An 18140-nucleotide genomic window follows, 5' to 3' on the forward strand; every position below is an offset into this window, starting at 1 on the left:
ATCATAAATTATGTTAATTTATTAAACTCCAGCTGCAGAGACAAGTTTATTATGAAGATAGAAACAGTAGTTGTCAGTAATATATAAAAATAACTTCTTAAAAAATATATTAATGAGGCTTTTTGCCTTCCCAGAGGTATTAAAGTGAGCCACAATTCACTGTTATCTAACAAAGATTGGTACCAGTTATTTGCCATAAATAATGCTTTTGTTTTCGTGACAATTCATGTAAGAGACATACATTTTCTAATGGGCTTCTTTAAACAAAGGTAGCAACTGTCAACATTCAAAAAGAAATTCAGTTCTGTTTAATACTATTTTTCTTTCCAGCACACTGAATAAAATAATTTAGAGTGATGGAAAACACATTTCTGCTTCTTGATGCTTATCTCCTGAAATCTCCTACAAGAAATCATATTCATACAAGATGCATTTAGTGTCTCGTTGATCCTCTTTTCACATAACTGTGTTGATGACAAAAAATGAATACATATACAACACAGTTTTAAGTGAACAAGGCTGCTATTTATCAGTAAAAGATACAAAAAAAGTAGAATCAAGTTATCATTTAGTTAGGAAAAAAAAAAAAAGCTATTATTCATAACTGTACTGTCAATTTCCTTGAAAGACTCCTAGTGCCACCTTGTATTCAGATTTTGTTTCTACTTGGCCGAGTGCACAGAAGACATTTCTATGACATAGAAGGTCCCATGTATGCATGGATTAATTGATGTAATAAAGTAGTAGCTAAAGCTGTAAAGCTACAGACATAGTTTCGTATCATTCTTAACTCTACAAAATTCCATGCCACAAAGAAACCTTTGTAGTTTTGCTTACTGGGAAACTGAAAAAGAAGTCAGAGGGGGAGCTACGTACGGACATCTCTATTGGCTTTCTCCAGCTACTTGCTTGCTCTGACCTTCACTGCTTCTATCCACAGGTTTGTTTCCCAGAAAGGTGAACAAAAGTAGACACCAAAAAATTGAAAGGAAACAAAAAAAGGGCAGACAAAGAAAAGGAAATAATGTGCAGCAGAACCTACAATTGCTGTGGCTTGTTTTGCACAAATCTAGAATTTAAATACTTTTTATCTGTCACTGTTCTCCAGTTAGCTGTTAATTAAGCTTTTAATGAAGTAGGACAATAGAAGAGACACAGTTCAAAGTGTCTGCAGTTTTCTGTGGTGTCTCTTCCATTATCTTGGTGTATTCCCCTGTCCTTTTGTGTTATCCTATGCACTGTCATTATCACTTTATAGGATTCCTTTAAATTGAGAATTTCATATCAATCTTAAATTGCTTTTTCCTCAGCGGGGGAGAAAAACAACAAACATGGCTTTTATGTTTTTTCCAATTTCCTTTTTCTTTTCTTTTCTTTTTTTATTTTTGCCTCCAGCTACAGCACGGAACAAGGTTTTGCTAGGTAAAATAGCAGGAAACAGCAACAGAGGCACTTTCCTCTGTTTCCACCTAGGTCCCACCTCCCCTAGTCTATACACTAAGAAATTCCTGCAGCTTCAATAGAGGGAGTGTACCTTTTTATTCCATATCATGGAAGAAGGAAGTGGTGTCAAAAAGATGTTAAGCAGATGCTCTTCTTTATTAAGCTTAGAAATTTCAGATAGCTTAGATAACTTTAAAAGATTAGTGCATGGGATTCTGATCTTGCTTCAGCTGAATGTTTTATTCTATGTTATCTTTAAAGGGCGAAAAAGGAGACAATGGTGAAAAAGGAGAAAAAGGAGAACCAAATGGAGGTTTTTACCTGACAGGACCACCTGGACCACCTGGAAGACCAGGATTAGTTGTAAGATACACAAGTTGTATAATATAAATATTTGTGAATACAACTTGTTTTAATTTAGAGGGCACTAATAGAGACAAGCATCAAGATGGTATTAAGAATTATATGCATACTTATATGCTAACCATTAGCTCAATAAGGCAGAGTTCCATTAGGCATAAACATAGAAACTTCACTATTGTGAATTGAATTAATTTGCTTTGAGAAATATATGCTATGCTCAGCTGCTAACACAACTGTATCAGTATATAGATTCATGCTATTGATAGCAATACAAGCCAAGGAAATAGATACAACCATGCAAGAACTATCAGAAATCTATCTAGTCTGAAATTTCATGTCTTGAATCTAGTTTAATATATGAGTACATTTTTCAGTTTCCATGGCTCTTTGGAAAAAAAAAATGCTTACAACTTAGAAAAAGTGGTGTGGTTACCTGCCATCAGAAAATATTGCCATCAGAGGTGAAGGACCTGCAACACTGATATCATCACAGATGGAAACTACAGTGGTATACATTTCAATCACAAGAGAAGCAGGAAGATACTTATTGATATAAAACAGATGTAGTAATTTAAACAATGAAGGCAGTGATTTCAACAAGGTTTAAAATGGCTGCTGACAATTTGCTACGTAGAGGTTGGGGTTGCACAATTGATCTAAAATTGAATCTCAGTGAAAGTACTGCAGCTTAAAACTACGAACTGAGGATCTGTGTCAGAAAGACATCACCATGTCTAGGCGTAAGGGACCTCTGCGCAAGCATAAACAACCTTGAGAAGCATTCCCGCTCAAGAGGACATCCTGATGTGCAGCTAGCTGAAGAGCTAGGAGAGCTTAAAGGGGCTCTTGGTCTCCTTGCTTATGAAGTAAGATGATTGCTTCATAGCCATAGATTTGGCATCTGTTGAATCAGGGCTCTGCTCTCATTTCTTTGAGCACCCAGTTTGAGACAGTATTGCAGTCTCCAGTGATACCTTGATTGTTATCAGTCCTAAGGTCAGGGGCTTTTGCACCTCACTGCATGAGCAAGGCCTTGGGCATAATGACCAGGATGAAGGAGGAAGCTCAGGGACAGAGGTGTGGAGCATACCATAACAGACATTGATACACTCAAACAAATACTTTTTATCATTAATAGGGACCTAAAGGGGATTCAGTTGTTGGACCCAGAGGACCTCCAGGGTTGCCTGGCTTACCTGGTTTACCAGGTTATGGAAGAATTGGACCCCCTGGCCCACCAGGCCCACCAGGACCCCCTGCAATATATGGATCAGGTGAGAGGCAGTGATTTTGCCTTTCATTATGTATGTGAGCACATATGCACACTTACATACCCCACACGCACTCTTTTCTTTTTGTATGTGTTCTTCCATCTACCTGTCTACTCTCCATTCTTGAATCAGGTTGCTCCCCACTTTCCTGAATGCTGCTTTTTTTTCTGTAGGGAGAGTGAATTTGAACTGAAAACACAAAAGGAACAACTCTACACTCAGTTTTCCTTGACTAGTGCTAAGGGAGCACTAATGCATAACGTAAGCTTTGTTAATGAGATGGTGCTGGAGGTTCCCTCATATTTGCATTAAAGGTATGCATGGCTTTATATCAACTGTCAGAGTTCAAGACAGTAACACTTCTGATTCATTTTGGGTCACAGGTCTGCTAGTCACAAGCCTCATACTGTTAATGTCCAGTGCTTAGACTAGGTTCTGATGGACAGGATCCTGGCTCCACTGACATCACATCAAGTGTAAAGCCAGAGGATCAGCCATCAGTGAGAGACCCTTGTTCCTCTGTCAGGAAACTCCAGCAGAAAGCATTCCCTAATATTAGCTGAAGGAAGGAAGCATACTAACAGCACTGTTAACTGTGTAGAAAGATTATAATGCAGATTTGTCTTGCCTAACGTTTGGGTTGGCTTACTTAATAAAGACCTGTTTCTGAGACCTAATGATCAGACTGCTTTCAGCAATATCTGTACTTCCAGTATGTTGGTTTGGGAAGCCGATCCCTGTGTTCCCAGTTTGTTCTCTCCAGAACAATCCAGAAATTAGACTGGTTTATGCAGCTCCCAGGGACAAGGCGAGGCTTTCAAACTGTCATTCACTGAACGTTATGGATGGAGTGTCTGCCAGAAATGTTCATCCTCTGAATGTGTGAGGAAGAAGTAACCCTTACTATGTTCAACACTGGAACATAGGCATGTACCTATGTATTAGCCTCTGATGATAATAAAATGGACATAATCTTGGCATCCATAAAGTTCACAGAGGCCTTTAGATCTTTCCTCACGTAATTTACATCAAGTACTTCTGAATATTGGCTAGTCAGACAAATATATATATGTGTGTTTGCATTCCATCTCTTTCACTTTAGCTTATCTGCTAGTCTCCATCATCCTTCTATGCATCTTCCTGTTTCCTTTTAAGAAGCTTCTTTTGGCAGCACACTGATGGATGGAGACTTTTACTAAATGTCATGAAGACAGGTGTTTGTTTCTTTAGTATCTTTAAGGCACCTACTCATCACTTTTAAAGCTCTTACTATGACATGGGGAATGAGGAATTTCTTATCTGTAGCTTTGAATGCTTGTGAGAAATGAGCCCCCTCTCCCTGCCATTGGTACGAAGGAATTGCTCTGGAGAACCCGCAGAACATAGATTGTTCTATGTGTGAAAGGGAATTTCAACGTTTCTCAAAGCTTCACCAAAAAATAAAATTTGAACACTAGAGTTTGATTTATTGGTATGGAATTGCAGCCTCCCAATTCAAAAGTTCTAATTCAGTAAAAAACAAATTCTAGAATGCAGCATTGTTGGTAGGGCTAGCTTTTACTGACTGAACAACCAATGTTTTAAATCTTGGGCTGTTCTATTCAGATTATCAAACTACTTCAGAGTGAAGAGATACAAAAAAGCAGATGTTCAATATGCTTATTTTATTTTAATGCAGGTATTTGCAGGGGAGGAGGAATCCGTAGCTCCACTCTCACTCAAGATTATTGTTCCCAATCCTTCGAAAATTATGAAGGCAGAATATTTATTCTCCTTTAGCTTATCTTCCATTTCTCTCTGTCAATGGTTTAAGGGCTGATTTGGCCCAGTTCTGTGACTAGCAGTGTGGGGGGAAACCCCTGGAAAGGGAAAAAGGGGAAAAGGGGAAAGGGTAGGGAGATGGGCCTAAAAACAATACAGTGGGAACGATCTGAGGAGAAAGAAACTAATTTACTAAATGAGATAACAGAATGTAAGATTACACACTATAATACAATATAATACAATATAATTAGAATTGAAGCTAATAAAACAAATAAAATGAGAGAGAGTGTCCAAAAACCAAAGGCCTTTCTCTAAGTAAGCAGAAGTGATAAAGCACCCGCAACAGAGACGAGCCGGATGGTCAAAAAGGGAAAAGGGAGGGCTTGTGGTCTGTGAACAGTTTTTATCTTTCCCTCTGAGTGGAAACAATAACAGAACAGTGAAAGTCCTCTGGGGTATGTAGTTGTTCTTCTCTTCTGTGACAGGCACCTGGAACTGGAGCGTTGACTCTTTAACTCCCAGTGCACTACATGATGTTATGATGCGGTATTCCGATAACCAAAAATCATAAAACCATGATACTCTCCTTCGGTCCATTTGGTTCCGAATTATTCAGTAACCTGTGGATAAGCAGAGTTAAGTCATTGCAAGGAGAACAACTGGATGTGTGCAACCAAATTTCTCCTAAGTGTGGCTCAAAGAACATTTCTACATTCCTCCATTTCTCCTTCAGCTTTGAAGAGCAGTTCTGTCCATATTTGGGATTGTGGAACTATTTGAATAGCTAAGAGCAGCTGGAGACTTTGGAAGTGCCCATCATAGTAGGAGTTGGGAAGTGGCTAAGAGCTGAACCTTGCAGATGTTTGTGCTTATTTCATAAAACAGATTCACAAGCGTACTGAACACTAGCTGGAACTTCTCCATGCTCAGATACATAGGTCACTCTGAAAGTAATGCCTATTTATTTCCTTGGTAACTACAACAGATACAGACAGAACAATAACTCATTGATAGAGCAAATTCTCAGCTACAAAACACCATTTTTCAACATAGTCACCATTATTACATTTTTGCCAGTGATGAACAAAAACCTGCATGGCATGCTCAGGAAAATCTGCACCAGCAGAGGTGACCACTGTTTCACAGCTACTATGATGGCATCGTTGCTAGGAAAATGTTGCCCATAGAGTACATCTTTCATCAACTTGAACAGATGGAAGTCAGAAGGCTCCAAATCCAAACTATGTGGTGGGAATGATAGGACAGTCCAGACAGGATAGGCAGAGTGCTCCACAGTCTTCAAACTCATCTGAGTCCTGGCATTATCACGTTGCAAGAGAAAGGTCGTATTCTTCTCTGGCCTGACTCTGGAAGTTTGAGCCTTCAGCTTAGTCAGAATCACAATGGTCACAGTTGATGGTTTGTCTGGCTTCCAGGAAATCCAGAAGAATCATCACTTTCCTATCCCAAATGACATTACACATTACTTTACCTGATAAGGACTGCATCTTTAACTTCTTTTTCCATGCAGAATTCACATGTCACCACTCCATGGTCTGCCGTTTTGACTCCAGCTCATAGTGGTGACACCACATCTTGTTGCCAGTAACCAGTAACCAATGCATTCCAGGAAACTGTCACCTTCAATGTGTAACTGGTTCAATAGGTCCTGAGAGATTTGCATATGGTGTTCTCTCTTTCCCCATGTGAACGTTCATGGGACAATCTGGTACAAACTGCAATATTCCAATGTTGCCAACGTCATTTCTAATGCACTGAAGCCAATATTCAGCTCCAAAAAGTTTCCTGGTCATAATCCACCTATTTGCATGGATGAGCTGATTGAGACACACTTCATTTTATGGAGTGACAGCTGTGCATTGCCATCTGGAACATGGCTGTCTGTCATGTCCTTGGTGCCACTGCTGAAACATCACCCACTGCCTCACTGTACTAACATCCACTTTTAGGTCTAAACATTCAGCAAGTGTCAATGAATGTCACTGACTGCAATTTTTTTATGCAGGGAGGAATTCAATCACACATTTCAGCCTCCTACACACTTTTACATCAGGCATCATTTTGTCAGACTGCCCTTTTGCTGCCACTTTTCATACAGCAACCAAATTTAATGGAATTTTGGTGGGAAGGTTCAACCTCTACCACCAGCATCCACTTATAATGTCTCGGGACAACATATAAAATAAGAACATTACTTTCAAAGCAATCCTCATCGTTTGACAGCAATCCACCAATTATTCTCTTTCTTCTGTGTCATACCAGCTCATATCACGACTTTCTGTTTCTAATTGTATTTTTTGTTGAGCCTTTTACCTTCACTCCCACAAGTATATTAATGTACTCCCGTGGATACCCCTGGACCTGTTTTGTTGCTTCCACTTTTGTCTTTCTTTTCCTCCACATAAGGAGTTTCTATTTGTGGTTAATGTAAGATCTGTCTAGATACTACTACCGACTTCTCTGGGATTTGCCATGATTCTCACGAGGGTCTGCATGTGGAAGCTCTTTATTCCAAGCGGCTTCAAAGTGCCATTGTCATAACATGCATTCACACAGTATTCTTGCTTTCAGTCTTTTAAATATTACTTTGCTTCCTCCCTGTAATTTTTACTCTAGAAAGCACTGACTTTCAGTTCAAGGTGAAAAAAATTTAGTACTGGAGTGGAGAGGGATGCTAGGTAATTTGTGCTGTGGACTGCACTCCTAGAGCTTCAAGTTCATACCACCAAAGAATCCTATGTTGCTTTCGAACATAAGCTGAACTTACAATTGTGATTTTTTTTTAATCTCATAAAAAGTTTGGTTTTATTTACTTTTACAGCAAAGGATAAAATGACTTTCAAAGTCTGCATGGGTAAGAGCTGCTTATCTTTAAGCAGATGAGTGTTCAATTTAAGTTGATCTTTATTTGCAGAATGCCCACAACATATTCCAATCTGTTAATTTAACCTTTGCAAAGAACAGGGAAAAGACTTAAGTTTAACTATTACTTTAAAGAAATAAATAAATATCTTAATAAATATCTTTAGAATGCATTTTCTAGTAGTAGTAGACTTGAACATAGCTGTTCAGAACTTGGCTATGTATGGACTATGGCCATTTTAACTTCTCACTACTCCAAGGCAACACTGCCAAGTGCTTTCTTTCTGTCATTCACTCTCTCTCAAAACAGATGACCTTCAACACGTGCCATATTTTTGTTGTGTTTTAGCAGCCACAATGCCTGGACCACCAGGTCCTCCTGGAGAACCAGGGTCACCTGTAACCAGGAATCTGGTAAGACAACAAAAGATGGAATTTTGCCATTGAAACTTGTTTTTCAATTTCTATTGGTGGCCATTATTAGCAGTGATAGAGGAGGGAAAGCTCAGTCCTGTGTTTTTATTATATTTTTTCCTATTTTTCTGAACTTCTTAATTTTTCCAAAAAAAAAAAAAAAATCCATACAGCTGGAAAAGGCAATGAGAGTAGTCTGTTCATTTCCTGTTTGGAGAAATGCAATGGGATGTGATGGAGTAATGGAAGTAAGTAATGGAAAGGTGTGCGTATTCCAAGTTCAAAGAAATAACTCCAAAAGAGTAAAAAAAAGAGAAAAATACAAACAAGCAAACAACCTCACATTCATAGAATCACAGACTCATAGAATGGCTTGGCTTGGAAGGGACCTCAAGGATCATCAATTCCAACCCACCAGCTTCAGGGAGTGCCTCCAACCTCCATACCTAATACTAGACCAGGCTGCCCAGGGCCCCATCCAACCTGGCCTTGAACACCTCCAGGGATAGGGCATCCACAACCTCTCTGGGAAGCCTGTTCCAGCAATTCAGCAATTCAATTTATTTGATTATGAGATAAAAACTGTGATTTTCCCTAAGAAATCTAAAAATTGTTGTGCCAGAAGAGACACTGAAATTGAGTTGTTTCCTTCTCTTACTAGATGACTCAAATCAGAATTGCATCCCAGGTATCCATGAAGCAAAAATGACAACTTATGTCTTGTTGATTTCTAAATTTTTAAATGTTTTTAATATTCATTTAAGATTCAAACCTGCAAAGGTTTCACTGCCATTTTTTACCTTTTCCACATTCTCATGCTATGCCAGAAGTTCAGATTACCTGCATACCTTTGGCAATCATTTGGGAATGCACTAATAAATGATCAGGTTTTCAGATCACCTATCACATATAATAAACTAATGAGAATGTAAATGCTTTTGCACCATAGTATTGTCTCTCTTCTGTTTTTTCTCATGGAAATTCAAGACCTGACAATTCTTATAATATTTTAAGAAGAGGGGAGAAACAAATGTTTAAAGACTGGTGCCTCAAGGTAGAGAAATGTGATCATAGACTAGGAGCTAGAAGCCCAGTTAGGTCAAAATCAACATTAAAAAAATCAGTATGCAAATTGCTAGTAACATCTGCATGATTCATAAAGCATTAATAGAATCAGGCAATCATGTAGGATGGAAAAGACTTCTAAATCACCAATTCCAAGCATTTACCTAGCACTGCCAAGTCTATCATTAAAACACATCCCTAAGGAGCACATCTACACATCTTCTCAATACTTTCAGGGATGAAACATTGTTAGGCAACCTATTCCAAAGATTCGCAACTTGTTTAAGTGAAAAAAAAATTCCTAATATCCAAACTAAGTCTCCCCTCATGCAACTCCAAACTGCTTCCTCTTGTCCTATTCATAGAATCATAGCATGGTTTGGGTTGGAAGGGACCTGTAAGATCATCTAGTTCCAATCCCCCTGCTATAGGCAGAGGCACCTCCTGCTAGACCAAAGTCCCATCCAGTCTGGCCTTGAAATGCTTCCAGGGTGGGGGCATTCACAACCTCTCTGGGCAACCTGTTCCAGTGTCTCACCAGCCTCACAGTAAAGAATTTCTTCCTAATAGCTAGTCTAAACCTACCTCCTTCCAGTTTAAAACCATTTCCCCTCATCTGTTGCTACATGCTCTTACAAAAAGTTACTCCCCAGCTTTCCTGTAGGCCCCCTTTAGGTACTGGAAGGCCACTATAAGGTCCCTCCAGAGCCTTCTCTTCTCCAGGCTGAAGATCACAAGCTCTCTCATATATACTTACAGGGGAGCTGCTCCAGCTCTCTGATCATCTCTGTGGCCTCATCTGAACCTGCTCCAACAGCTCCATGTCCTTCTTGTGTTGAGGGCCCCAGAACTGGATGCAATACTCCAGATGGGGACTCACATGAGCAGAGTAAAAGGGTAGAATAAATTCCTTGACCTTCAGGTCATGCTTCCCTTGATGCAACCCGGTATGCAATTGGCATTCTGGGCTGCAAACACACACTGCCAGCCTATGTTGAATGTCTCATCAATGAACACCCCCAAATCCTTCTCCTTGAGTTGCTCTCAAGCCATTCTCTGCCCAGTCTGTATCAGTGCTTGGGATTGCCCTGACCCACGTGCAGGACCTTTCACTTGTCCTTGTTGGACTACTGGTATAGTTCTGTTCAAATCAACAGAATGACGATGTCAATATGCCAAAGTGTGTCTCTGTTATTGAAGTTTTTTGTATGAAATGATGTAATTATATTTAATGATATATATATATTGATATATAATATATATAGATATAGATATATATAATGATATATTTAATGATGTAATTATATTTAACTTGCAAAATGTTTGTTTTGCTGTTTGGCAGGTTACAACATTTCAAAACATTGACAGTATGTTGGAAAAGGTTCATTTGGTAACAGAAGGTACACTAATCTATCTTAGAGAAACCAGCGATGTTTTTATCCGTGTTCGAAATGGATGGAGAAAATTGCAGGTACTATTGCACTATGTCCTATCCTTTCCAGCTCTCTTACTCAAAATAGAATTGTGGATATTTTTACAGGGATGGAGAAGTATGTATGGAAAGATTCTATTTTTTTTTTTTAGTTCAGCAGCTACTACTGATACTTTTTGCTTTGTTTTTCCTTTTGTGTTCTATCAGCTAAGTGAGCTAATTCCTGTCCCTGATGAGAGCCTTCCTCCTCCAGCTGTATCAAGTTATGTAAGTATAAAATATTGGACTGTGAAAAACTGAGTCTAAATGTGTGAAAACAGGTGATACACTTGGCAGAAGTTGCAGGCTCCTGCATAACACGATCTTCTACTGAGAGCTGTCATTTCAAAATACCACTAAACAAGCTTGCAAACTAGTTCATGCTGGCCAGCCATTAGATTTTTACATTATATTCTGCAAATCCAAACATGACAGAGACAAAGCATCCTCTATAAAAAGCAGGACAAAGAAGACTGCCTACTAAAAAAGAAAATCAGTGTTCTGTTTCATAACACTGAAGTCAGTTGTATCAAGCTGTGGTTCCTGCCAAGGAATTTCAGAAAAGTACCTCTGAAAAGAAGGCTTTCTGTATAAGTTTATAGCCCTTTATTCATGATACATCTTCATCATCTTTATACAGCTTGTTGAAACGTAGGCAGATTAATTGATCTGACTGCTGCAATAATGAAAGGGCAAGAGAAGGCTAGAAAGGCAATACTGGCTGGGTGTTGTGCTTTAACCCAGGAGGCAGCTAACACCACACAGCCTTTCTCTCACTGCACATTGTCCAAGTGGGATGGGAGAGATAATAAAAAAAAGTGGAACTCACAAGTTGAGATAAAAACTAGTTACTAAGATAGAAAAGAGAGAGAAATAACAGTAATAATTATAATACATATACTCACAAAACAAGTAATTCACAGTGGAATTGCTCACAACATGCTGACTGATGAACAGCCTGCCCTCGAGCAGTAGAAGCCCTCCAGCCAACTCCCCTCAGTTCAATGTTTTCCTCGCATGATTTCATACGTATGGATTATCCCTTTGGCACTTTAGGACAGGTGTCCTGCTTCTGTCCCTTCCTTGCTCCTTGTGTCCCCCAGCCCTCTTGCTGGCAGGACAGCACAAGAAGGTGAGAAAACTGAAACGTCCTTGGTTTTGTACAGCACCGTTGAGCAAGAACAAAAACATTGCTGTTTTACGAACATTGTTCTTCCCTAAAGCCAAAACATAGCATCATACCAAACACTGTGGACTAAAACAACTCTGTTGAAGCTGAAATCAGGGTGCTGAGACAGCATTCATTCAAACACATATTTAAGTGACAGACTAAATTTGTGATACACAAAGTGTACGTGGATACACGATTTGGGTTTATTTTTCTGAGACAGGACAACTCCAGACTCTCCAGTGTTCAATGTTTGCTTTATTTAGAATATCACTGAATGCCTAAAATTCTGCTCTGAGTGGCATGTTTAACGTGTATATCTGCATGTGTTAAAATAACAGGGATTTCAGTCTCTTCCGGTCCCGAATCCGATATCAAACATGAACAACAGAAAACCAGCAGTAAGTATGAGTTCTGTATTGCAATTGTGTGCTGTGTTTTGAAGCAATATAATTTGTGTGCTTAGGGAGATGTGTAATATTTCATCTTCAGGTTCGCAGATTTTGCTTTAGAAAGTTAAAATGCCTTTTTAAAAATTGGTTTAGATATCTCAGAAAATTTTAGATGGTTTCCTGGTCTACTTTAATCTCCCTGGCTTCTTTCATATCTGAAAAACAAACAAACAAACAAAAAAAAAAGCAAAAAAACCAACAGATTTTGAGTTAGGAATAGGTCTTCACTTGGTGATTGTACCAAGAAAACTGCAACACATTAATTTTTAAGCTAGTAATTGTGTCACAATTAAATCGCTAAAATATTAGTTCAAATTTTTTCTGTCTTTATGATGCTGCTTGTTTTTAAATAGATATTTTAGAATATAAGCTTTCATTTAAAATACTTTAAATATTTGTCAAGGAAAGTAAAATAAGGATTACACGTAAAAACAAAAATACTGACTAGTTCTTGCATTTGTACCCTTTGATTCGAGTCTGTTACCACTTGTATTTGGTAACAGTCAATTTTTGAATGGTCACCTCTTACTATTTGTTTCCAGGCCTCTGTGATTTGGGATTTTATTTGTGTGATAACTCCAAGATTGTTGTTTAAAAATACCAGCTACTTTTAAAAATTCTATTTTTTAGGAGCATATAGATAATCTTTGCTGTTTCCCAGCTGTTCAAAAATAAATAAGTATATTATTATATACTGCACAGATTTAAGAAATGCAAACTTATGATGGCAAATAACTTTGATATGGTATGGAAGGTACTATATGTTGTGCGAGCAAGGGGTGGGGCCTAGTTTTCTTCAAATATTTCATGTTATAAACTTCTTCTAAAATTGTGGTTTTCTTCTCTTTTCCCCAGCTGCACCTGGTGGCTTTAAACTTACCATTTTCTGGTGACATGAGAGCAGATTTTCACTGTTTCCAACAGGCCCAGCAAGCAGGTTTGATGACTACCTATAGGGCCTTTCTCTCATCACATTTGCAAGATCTGGTCACGGTTGTCAGAAAAACAGACCGATACAATTTGCCAGTAGTCAATCTTAAGGTAAAAACAAGTGCTTAGTACTTGCTAGATTATGTTAAGTTCTGGGTGCCCCAAAATCTTGGAAAATAGCAAATCACTCAAGTTTCAACACAAGCTGCATTTTATAAAGTTTTGCTTCATATTTTGGAGTCAGGCTCCAAGATGAAAAATGTAATGATGAAGTTACAGGCTCACATTTCCTTTGCATTACCATGGGTTACTTTTTTCAATGTCAGAAAGCATGTGGGAGAAATAAATCTGTGAGAATGGCTTACTTCAGGTAGACTGCTGACAAAGCAACAGCATGGTGCTCCATGTTCTGGATGTGTTTTAGATCAACACAGAAAAGTGCTTTTTTTTTTTTTTTTTTTTTTTTGGTCTCAAATGTAGTTTTTATGTTCTAATTTCTAGTATGACTACAGAGCACAGTAGACTAAAATGACTATTCTTCTCATTTCTTAAGATAAAAGCAAATTCTATGCTTAGGAGTGATTCTAGATTTACCCCCATGAACCTGGGGAGAAAGACTGAGGAGAAGTCTGCAACATGAGTCAAATTGTGATCTCACATAAACACACATATTCTAAAACTGAGGAAAACAAACCACGTCTTTGCGGTATTGGGTGGCTCCCAGAGAAGAACAGACAAATAAACCAAAAGAAATAACTCATGATGATTGGAAATGCTGAATAGATGAATATGGGTGACTATCTACCTCCTCCAAGGGACCAAATTCTCTTCACAGGAAAGTTTGCTGCCTCCCTGGGGTTCAGATCAGGGATGGTAAACAGAAGGATTATCAGCAGCCTTCAGATCATTACCCATTTCTCATGTTTCATGTGGGTACCGACAATGTCAAATCAAGAAGCCAGAGGTGTATCAAAAGAGATTTCAGGGCCCTGGGAGGTGGCTAAAGGACTCAGGAAGAGAGATAAATGTATTCCTCAATTGTCCCATTAATGGAGAGAGACTGGAAAAGAAACAGGCAAGTGCAGGTCATCCGTGCCGGGCTCCAAGAATGATGCCTCCAACAGAATTTTGGATTTCATTGTCACGAAACACACTTGGTGTCTTTTGCTGAGGCCTGATGGAATAAACCTCTTAAAGGGGGAAACATTTGTTGGCCCCAAGCGTGGCAAGACTGGCTGAGAGAGCTTTAAACTAGGATCAGTGAGGGAAGAGGAAACCATTAGGAACACTGAGGTCAAGCCAAGAGATGGTACATAACTGTGTGAGGGTGGCAAGGTTAATGGAGGCATCTATGCCACTCCAGGGAGCGCATTGGAAATGCTTGTATACCAGTGCATGCAGTATGAGGAATAAATGGGATGAACCAAGGGCGCAACAGCTCTTGAAGAAGTATGCAACAGCAGAAGAAATTGAGCAGAGGAGGTGGATGACCAGCATGGCTAAGCAAGTACCTGCAGCTTGAACTGAGGGAAAAGAGAGACATGTACAGGAAGTGGAAGCAGGGTTGTGTAGCCTGGAAAGAAAATAGAGATGTTGTCTGCATGTATAGAAGTAAGATCAGAAAAGCCAAGGCACAGATAGAGTTGAACTTGGAGATGGATGTGAAAAATAACAAGAAGGGGTTCTACAGGTACATAAGCAGGAGGAGACAGATCAAGGAGAGTGTTCCCCCTCTTACAAATGAGGGCAGAGTATTGGCTTCCTCAGACATGGAAAAAGCTGGGGTGCTCAATAAGTGCTTTGCCTCAGCCTGACTGGTGGTCAGGCTCCTTCCCATGTCTGCCAGGACCCTGAAGGTGTGGGTGAGAGGAGCAGATTCCTTCTTACTGTAACAATAGAACAAGTGTGAGACCTCCTCATGAAAATGAGTGTATTTAAGTCCGTGGGGCTGGATGATATCCATACTAGCATTCTGAAAGAGATGGCTGATGTGGTTGTTGAGCTCCTCTCCATCATATCTGAAAAATCATGGCTGTCTGGTAAAGTCCCCAGTGACTGGAAAAAGGAGCCCTCCTGGATTTGTTGTTTGAGAATAGAGAAGGCCCTGTGGGAGATGTGACATATCTGGAGTGACAATATCTGGAGTGACAATAGGGCAGAAATGAAACTATAAGGCAAAGGTGTGGATCAGAGAGGTCTTTGCACACAGATGATAGATGAGTTCATTCAGGAGCAACATGCAGAATCTGAGATGTGAAAGCTAGAATCCGAAGTGTTTTTAAAAGAAAATAAGATTTTAGATTTACAGAGGAGTCTTATAAAAATGAGGTGTGATGCAGTTTTCAGATGTATTTTGTTTGTAAAAATTGCACTGAAATTTTAACAGGGAGAAACACTTTTCAACAACTGGGAATCTATATTTAATGGAAATGGTGGACAATTCAACATTCACGTTCCAATATACTCCTTTGATGGTAGGAACGTCATGACAGATCCATTCTGGTGAGTTTATATTACTATCTTTTGAATTTTACATGACATTTATTTTTACCAGATAGTACAAGTGGCAATACATTGAGTTACTTAAAATGTGGTAAAAAATTCTCCCTTTTCTTCTGCAATCTTTCTTCTCCGTTTCAGACAGGCTACAACTGAGATATCAGATTGTGTTCTCCTTTTCCTTCTTTGCATTCTGTCTTCATCTTTTCACACTCACTCTTTGCTTCAAGCAGAAGGAGAATAAAAAATAATGGTTACATAGTATGAACAGAACAAGGTCACTATATGTAGGCATGCAGTTAAATTAAAATATGTGTATATTAAAATTGATTTTTTTCAGCAAATAACTTTTTAACATCACTTTTCAGGCCTCAAAAAATAATATGGCATGGTTCAACTACAAATGGGATCCGAATGGTCAGCAACTACTGTGAAGCCTGGCACACAGCTGATTTGGCAGCTATGGGACAAGCATCACCACTGAAAATGGGAAAACTTCTTGATCAGAAAGCATATAGCTGTAATAATCAGTTTATTGTTCTCTGTATTGAAAACAGTTTTGTATCTGATCCCCAGGGAAAATAACTCATCTGTTGCACATAATATTCTATGTTATGACAGAAAAAGCTGACACAGAAGTTTCATTTCCAATGATGTAAATATTTTATTTTTTGTAATTGCACATTTCAGGAAAAAATAGCCAAAGAAAACATACCTCAACACAAACCATATTCCAGTTGGGTGGAACATTCAGTGTTCATGAGGCACACTTAAAGCTTTTCTTTCCACTCAACCTTCGTATGGTTCAAGGTATGCCAACATTTCTCTCACAGCCTCTTGTCTTTCTGAGTTGAAGATTCGTGAAGGTCACTAGTCAAGTGTGGGCTACAAGGAAGATTCAGTAGCCTGCCTTCATGGCTGCTGTTTCTTTGCAGTTAAGTCTTCTTTTTACTTGTATAGATTTTGAATATCCGAGGCACTATTCAAATATATCATAGAATGGCTTGAATTGGAAGCGACTTCACATGGGCGTGCTTGTCAACCACTAGATCGGGTTGCCCAGGGACCCAATCAACCTGGCCTTCATCACTTCCAGGGAGTGGAAGTCAACACTTCCATTCCACAGCTTCTCTGGGCAAGCTGTTCCAGTGCCTCACCACCCTCTCATTAATAATAACAATAATCCTTTTAATATCTAATCTAAATCTCCTTTATTTTAGTCATTCCCTTTTGCTCTATCACTACCTAACCAAGTATAAAGTTGTTCTCCCTTCTGATTATAAGCTACTTTTAAGCACTGGAAAGCCACCATAAGGTTTACCGTGAGCCTTCTGTTCTCCAGGCTGAATAAGCAAGGCTCCTTCAACCTTTCTTCATTGGAGAGGTGCTCCAGCTCCCTGATCATCTTTGTGGCTCTCCTCTGGACCTACTCCAACTGCTCTGCATCATTCTTGAGCTGGGGATGCCAGACCTGGAGGCAGTATTCCACGTGGGACCTCACAACGGAAGAGTAGAAGGGAACAATCTCCTCTCCCACCCTGCTGGCCATCCTTCTTTTGATGCAGCCCAGGCTGCAAGAACATACTGCTGGCTCATTTCAAGCTTTTTGGCCATGAGGACCGCTAATCCTTCTCTGCAGGGCTGCTCTCAATGAGTTCTTCTCCCAGTCTGTACTCATATCTAAGACTGTCCCAACCCAAGTAGAATACCTTGCGCTTAGCCTCACTGAATCTCACTAGGTTCATATGGGCCTACTTCTTGAGCTTGTTAAGGTCCTTTTGGATGGTATCCATTTTGGTTTCATGCCATCCTCAAAACTTGCTGAGGGTGCACTTGATCTCACTGTACATCTTTGATAAAGATGTTGAAGGGCACCAGTCTCAACTTGGACTGCTGAGGACACCACTCATCACAGGCCTCCACCTGGACACAGAGCTGCTGAATGCAATCCTCTGACTGTGATTATACAGCCAATTCCTTATTCACTCTTCAAATCCTTATCTCTCCAAGTTAGAGATAAGGATGTGGTCTTGCAGAAACCAAGGTACATGACACCAGTTGCTCTTCCTTTGTCCTCTGATGCCATTGCTCCTTCCTAGGTGGCCACCAGATTGATCAAGCACAATCTGCTCTTGGTGAAGCCATGCCAGCTGTCTCAGATCACATCCTCATCTTGCATGTGCCTTAACATACTTCCAAGGACGATCTGTTTCATGATATTCCCTGGCACTGAGGTGAGGCTCACTGGCCTGTACTTTCGTTTTTCCTTAAAAATGGGTGTGATGTTTCCCTTTTTCAAATCACCAAGGACTTTACTTGACAGCCATGACTTTCTGAATATGATGCAGAGTAGCTTTGCAACCACATCAGACAGTTCCTTCAGGACCTTGGGTTGCATGTCATCAGGCCCCATTGAC

The 18140-nt window shown here is 39.5% G+C and overlaps 1 protein-coding gene across 1 annotated transcript in view; it reads left to right on the top strand.

The window, feature by feature from the left end:
* COL15A1 (collagen type XV alpha 1 chain) overlaps positions 1-17703 on the top strand; it is a 107257-nt gene extending 89554 nt beyond the window's left edge. The window contains exons 28-36 of the mRNA XM_042868953.1: positions 1705-1806; positions 2945-3080; positions 8074-8138; positions 10546-10674; positions 10843-10902; positions 12184-12243; positions 13150-13335; positions 15611-15726; positions 16092-17703. Of these exons, the coding sequence (XP_042724887.1) occupies positions 1705-1806; positions 2945-3080; positions 8074-8138; positions 10546-10674; positions 10843-10902; positions 12184-12243; positions 13150-13335; positions 15611-15726; positions 16092-16308 (1071 nt within the window). The 3' untranslated portion in view covers positions 16309-17703. The remainder of the gene's footprint in view (positions 1-1704; positions 1807-2944; positions 3081-8073; positions 8139-10545; positions 10675-10842; positions 10903-12183; positions 12244-13149; positions 13336-15610; positions 15727-16091) is intronic.
* Positions 17704-18140: the final 437 nt, after the last annotated feature.

This window comes from Lagopus leucura, unplaced genomic scaffold, assembly GCF_019238085.1.
Source record: "Lagopus leucura isolate 7727_CA_CO unplaced genomic scaffold, USGS_WTPT01 Super-Scaffold_100002, whole genome shotgun sequence".
Classification (NCBI taxonomy): domain Eukaryota; kingdom Metazoa; phylum Chordata; class Aves; order Galliformes; family Phasianidae; genus Lagopus; species Lagopus leucura.